Source organism: Belonocnema kinseyi, chromosome 1 (assembly GCF_010883055.1).
Source record: "Belonocnema kinseyi isolate 2016_QV_RU_SX_M_011 chromosome 1, B_treatae_v1, whole genome shotgun sequence".
NCBI classification, from domain to species: domain Eukaryota; kingdom Metazoa; phylum Arthropoda; class Insecta; order Hymenoptera; family Cynipidae; genus Belonocnema; species Belonocnema kinseyi.
In genome coordinates this window covers 93046291-93053108 of record NC_046657.1, presented here as the reverse complement: position 1 = coordinate 93053108, position 6818 = coordinate 93046291, and the positions used below count along the sequence as shown (strand labels likewise).

Here is a 6818-nt window from a genome sequence, read left to right as displayed (position 1 = left end):
TAAGTGCAGAAAAGATCGTCAGTCACTAACTCATTTAATCCACTAATACTCATAACTAAAGAGAATGTGCAGCGTTAAAAAAAATTAGAAAGCCAACTAAAACCCCTAAGTCCTGTGAACAATCTAAGGGACAGCGTCCCTAATAGGCGCCATGTGCAACTGTTTCCGCTAAGCTATACGAATAACCATCCCTGAAAAAACGCAGCTCTTATAAGCACTAAGCCCGTACAAAGGAAATTTACTATACAGCACAAAAGTTTTGCAAACCAACACTTTCTTGCAGTAATTGATGCTGTTTAGAATCCACCTACTCATGACAATAAAAATAACTTAGTTATTCTAGTAGAAAAAACAACCACCTTATCAACCGAAATAATGGGAGGAAATTTAAGCATGAATAAAGCTATTAAGCAAAGAGCTTTAGAAAAATGACACCAGACCCCCCCCCCATTTTGATCGCTGATAACTCGGTTATCAATGTGACGCAAAATTTTTTCTTTGTATCGCATATGAGTGCATTTGAATCTCCATGGCAAACTCCCTTCATTAATGCGGATTGCAAACTTTTTATTTGGTTGGTCATCACTTCGTAAAATGTTGTTACCTCTATATCTTGGGCAATTGTCAAGATTTTCAAAAAAATTTTGGGGCGCAATTCAGTAGGCTATAGAAAACCTGAAGATTAAGAGTGGGGCATGGTGTGCCTCCAGTGCCGCGTGAGTAGCTGTTTGTGCTAATTTGCAGCACCTAAACAGCACTGAGAAGTGATGGAACGGTCATATAATGGTCCTATTGTACTCGTCACGTACCAAGCGTACCGACTCCCTTTTTAAAATTCTCATTAAATTATTAAAACTTTTGTGTAATTTATGAATTTTTCTGTCTTTTTTGCCGTATCTCATTCCATTTACGAAATACGTTATATTCATTCCAATTTTAAACACCCAAAAAAAAGTTAGATATCTGAAATAATCGAAACCCATAGATTTTGAATTTCTAACCTACTCGTAGATAATTTCAAAATTTTACCAATTTTAATTTTTGATTTTTAATCCCTTTCAGCTGGTCTACTTGGTAGCCTAGTCGCCGATTTTCACTAACACTATAGTATACACTACTAACACACCTTTTCAAATACCGCACAGACTAGTTTTATTGGGTGAAAATAGCCTTTTAAAAATTTAAATAGACACTCGAAGAGGAACTGAGTTGTATAAAACTAGCGGTAAATGTAGTTCTGAAGAAACAGCATTGACCAGTGCTGTTTTATTGGTTTTTCAGTGCGTTTTCATCAGCAGGGTATGACAGAAATTTCAAATTAATACGTGCGGGGCCGATTTTGAATAGTTAACCAACTAGATCCAAGAAAAAATCTATAAATGTCTGAATATTGAGGAAAAATACTAAGATGATTTGGCTTGAAAAAGCGCAAAAGCTTAGAGAAATGTCTTAGAGAATAATTCTGCCCAGAGTTATTCCAGTTTTTTAAAAACATCGAAATTTCATGTTTCTTGCAATATGTTTTTATAAAATTGACTTGGCTACATATCGTCTACTATAGGATAACTACTACGAGCATAAATATTTAAATAGCAAAAACAACTTCACACTGCCTGAACATGCTCACTGTAAACAATTTAAAGTTTGTTCTGTAAATTCAAATTTCTGTTCGCAGTGGTTTTCCTTTCGCAGACGATTTTTAGACAAGTTGATACTTTATCTAATCCGCTCTCTATTTAACACGTTTCTTGGTATCAAGAGAAACAAATTTCATGTTAATATTGTAAGAATTGAGGGTTTTTAGCAAAAGCTAAAAAAACAGCTGTGTAGATAATTTCGATCGGAAGTGTAGGTCACATTATTTTTTTTAAACTTTTACTCTGGTGAAGCCATCATCGTCAGCTATGCACACAATTTTGTATCTTTTTAAATGTTTAGCCCAGGCAATGTTTTTTGGTTAAAAATAAATAAGTATTTTTCTTTTAGAAAACAAAAGAGGGTGTTAATTTACTTGCTAAATATACCTTCTATTACCTAAATAGAAGTAATATTTTCAATAAAATGTTTTCATTTTTTTATTGTTATACTTACGTTTCGCTTACTTCCAACATGAAGACATACTTGTTTGTTGCGATGATTGCAGCCGGTGCTACGATTTGCGAGACAAACATTACATTCCAAATTAACAACCCCAGTTTTGGTTTCTTGATAAGAGGGTATAATATAAGTGGAGATATTAAGAAAAGCTGCATGTCAACGGCCAGATACCATAAATGAATCATACACTGAAAAAATAATTTTAGTGCATCTTTGAAAAGAAAAAAAAACGCTAATAAAATTACTCTATACTCTAATGATAATTATTAAAGCACACTTACAAGATTTTCTCCTTCAACATAATTATTTGTGTACAGTAAAAACGACCACCATTTTTCACTGCATTGCTCAGTGAAAAATAGACTTCCAAATTTCTCCCACCTTGGGCCTGATCCCATATGAGGGAGGATAAAGATTGTAAAAAGAAGGACTGCTGCCATTGGTAGTGTTAATCTATAAATATTTGTAGAATCATTTATAATTAATGAATCACATAATAGAACATTATTGTTTGAGTATTTATAAAGTAATAATTATATAGCACACCATTTATATAACTTATGCATTACTTATATTAAAATTTACTCATAGTTGTTTCCTTAAAAGCAGCAATTTTGTTCTTATGTGCTGTGCATGCCCATTTAGGTGACAATAATATCGTATTTATTATATAATAGTAATTATTAATAATACCTTATATAGCGGTGAAAATAAAATGAAAAAATATTGAACTTCTTTCCTGTAGACATTTCCTTTAGGAACAAATAAGTCAATAAAAGTCCGCTTAACATGAAGAACGTATCCACCGCGAAAAGGGCCATAAATATATACAGAGATTTCCAGGATGTAATCCACTATTTTGTACAATAAAAAATAATAATTAGTGAAATATTTGATTGTTTTTTATTATAGTTTAATATTCAAATAAATTTTCTATTAAGAAAGAGTTACATGCTAGACATCACAGTGAAACGCGGAGTTTTAATTAATCTTATTAGTGAATAAAAACTTTACAGACCATGGACAACTACATGAAGAGTTGTGAATAATGTTAAATGTAATTGTCAATATAGTTGTCAACTGAATGCAAAGTTTTGATTTAATTTTGTTATAAGAAAGCATGAGGTACTTCTGTAAGTGAATACAGTATACTGTGCACAACCTCCTCTAACAATTCTTCAATTGCAAATTTTTTTCAATAACTCACATCAACAATATCAACGGTGTTGATGTTAACATTCATAGCGCCCAGCACAAACTCATGGCCAAGAACAATCCAACACATACTCAAAGCTCGAATACCATACAATGCAGTCAATGAACTGGAATCGACGTTCATATTAAAAATTTTGTTTGCACTTTTGTACACTGAAAACTCTGCCAAGTTACTCGCAACTGCAGATTGAAGATGTTTACTTCTTTGGAGGATATCCAGAAATGTGCAAATTATTAGAAAAATCACAAGGATAGAGAATAGTGTCCTGCAACCAAGAATAATTATAAAAATTTGTTACAACAATAAATTCATGGATACTATATACAAAGAAAATCTACTCTTATTGATTAAAACTTATGGAAATAAAAACAAGTAATTCTACTTACACTGATGTGATGCTTCCGTGTGACCATTCTTGAGGACCAACACTTGAGCAAGTTGCAGTGACCTCAGCAATTTCCAAATCTTTTACAAGCTGAATATCATGGATAGTTTTATTAAGAAATGTTTCCACATCATTTGCATTGCATGCTGATGGAACGCATATTGACAACGTTGGTTGAAGAGGAACTGAACTGTTCTGATTCGCCAAAGTTATTGAATACATACAGTGGCGGCCACGAATTTTTATATTCCCTTTCACCATCTGAACTGAAATACATTCGTCAAACATTCCCAGATCAATAATATTCCCAGTGAGAATACCAGACGGGATTTTTGAAGACGAATCCAGCACTGAAAATATGCAAGAAATTTTATTTTTCTATATGATTTTTTTATTAACTGTTTATCAATTATTCTGGTAAGTATAATAAATACACATATGTATGAGGATATCATTATGCGTTATTACAACCGGATTGGAATTTGCACCAGATTTTAGCACGAACACAGTTGTTTTTAGAAACTGTTAATGTTTAGCAACAAATTAAATCCCATGGTGTAAAATTTTTATTTAAAAGTTGTTTGAAGCGTTGCACTATACTTCATCATTGTGCAACACTTTGATTCACATTAGGATCAACATTTTACACCTCGAAACTTAGCGTGATATTACCCAACAATCTTTAAGAAAGTAATAATTTTCAAATATAAATGAATTCTATTGCAAATCGTTGAGAATATCGGCGCGTCCTATTGCCATTTGGTATACAGCATCAACCCGTGTAGAAATTAAAAGGGGGAACTAGGCTGGTTCCCGACCAGTTGACCCCACTTAAAGTCAGGGGCTAGTCAGGTTATCTGACTAGCCCCCGACCAGTAGCGTCACAGTAGATTAGTCGGGGGCTAGTCAGGTGACCCGACTTGTCCTAGTCGGGGACTGATTGGATACTAGTAGGGGTCATATGATAATACAATTGTTCCGAAGTAATTACACTGTAAAAAATTTCTTGGGGAATTTCCTTCAAATTGTGTTGACGCTAATTTCCAATATTTAATGAGGAACATATCCTACTCTTAAAAATGCATAAATTCATGTAACTAAAATTCCCCAAAATTTGTGGAATATTAATTTTAAAAAAACAACTTCAGCTGGAACGCAGCAATGGAAGAGGTTCGCTCTGAAGGAACCGGCATGTTGGTCACGGTAGTCTCTGCTCCAGATCATTATGCTTTTTTACATGTGGACTGCTGTATTAAACACTCCCCTGGCAGAAATTTCCACATCTTTCCTTATTAGAATTTGGGTGCCGATGGGGTCTCTATCATAATATCCGGTCTACAAACCACTGGTGTGGGCCCCTATCGAAATATCTAGCACAGAAAAAATTGGTTGGAGCCTCTATCAGAATATCTAGTCTAGAAAAAACTTATGGGTGCCCTATCAGGTTCTAGTGAACAATTTCGTGCCTCGTATAGGTATGGCAAATCTATCTTAACCTGTTTTTTTCAGAAAAAAATTCCGTCCTTATGAAAAACTGTAAATGTTTAGAAAAAATTACACTTCCTGTTATTGTAAAAAGTTTTAAAGTAGTCTACAACGGGCAAAAACGAAATATTACAGGAAGAAAAATTTCAATCGATTAAAATCATTTATTTAAAAATTATTTTATTGATATTCCTGTTAACAGTTCGTATATATTACATGTACATAATGTCGTATAATAATCAATATTTAATTAGAAAAAGAGAGTTCAGCATTTTTTGATGTGTAGCTTATGAGTATGGCTTTTTCATCGACTATCAACTCGAAGATTTAGTGTTAAGACTCCCGATTTCTAGGCGATAGATCTAACTATAGATGTAGGTATTCGATACTTCACAGCATTAGAAATTTTATTTGTAATATAATGTTTAAAAATGTAATACATGTACTTACTCAAAATAGGACCATTAATATTTAAAGTCAAAATACTCACAATCAATTAATATTTATTTTTTAAATACATTTTTGTCATATGAATTAAATATTCAGCTTAATTAAATATTTATCAGATAACAAAAAAAGGTCTAGACGGACTTTACTAATCATCGGGCGATAAAAGGGCGTCATTTCTGTTGCGTGAGAGGCGGCACCTCGCGCCCTTGCGGATTTTCTTTAAAGCTACCAGTCCAGAACCGCAAGACTAAAATATAGGTATGTAGAAATTCCGATCGGGGTTTAGTAGGGCCCTGAATAGGTTTCCCTATTTCTAATCGGGTGCTCTTCGGGAAAAATGGTGGCCAGGTTCTAGCTGGAACTTCTGAGCAGGCCATAAGGATATTGCCCTTTTATCGCCCGACGATTTGTAGGGCCACATCCAGACCCTTTCTATTAACTGATGAATATGTAATTGAATTAAATATTTAATTGATATGACCAAAAAGGTATTCAACAAATAAATATTAATTGATTCGAGTATTTTGACTTTAAATATTAATGGTCCTATTTAGAAGAATTACATATATCATATGTTTAAACTTTATTTTACAAATAAAATTGTTAATGCTACGTAGTATCGAACACCTACATCTATACCTAAATCTATATTGCCTGAAAGTCGGGAGTCTTAACGTTTACTGTTAACAGGAGAACCAATAGAATAATTTTCAAATAAATAATTTTAATCAATTGAAATTTGTCTTCCTGTAATATTTCTTTTTTTTCCGTTGTAGACTACTTTACAATATTTTACAATGAAATAAAATGTAATTTTTTCTGAGCATTTACAGTTTTTCATAAGGATGCAATTTTGTTGTTTAAAAAAAACAGGATACAGATAGATCTTCCATACATATACGAGGCACGAAATTCTTGACTAGAACCTGATAGAACACTCATAAGTTTTTTCTAGACTAGATATTCTGATAGGGGCCCCAACCAGTTTTTTCTGGACTAGACATTTTGACAGGGGCCTCAGCCCATTTTTTCTAGACTAGATATTAATATAGGGACCCCATCGAAACCCAATTTCAAATAGGGAAAGGGGGCCCGTTCATTTTTCGGAACGGATAAAATTTAAGAAAGGTAAAATTTCAGAATGGGTTATAATACATAATGGTAAAACTTAGGAATACCAAAAAT

General features: G+C 33.1%; 1 protein-coding gene across 1 annotated transcript in view; it reads right to left on the bottom strand.

Annotated features, from left to right (window-relative positions):
* Positions 1-6818, bottom strand: part of LOC117178812 (nose resistant to fluoxetine protein 6-like) — a 44510-nt gene that overhangs the window by 15308 nt on the left and 22384 nt on the right. The window contains exons 2-4 of the mRNA XM_033370305.1: positions 3700-4048; positions 3305-3578; positions 2092-2285 (exon numbers count right to left, since the gene is read on the bottom strand). Coding sequence (XP_033226196.1) covers positions 2092-2285; positions 3305-3578; positions 3700-4048 — 817 coding nt within the window. The remainder of the gene's footprint in view (positions 1-2091; positions 2286-3304; positions 3579-3699; positions 4049-6818) is intronic.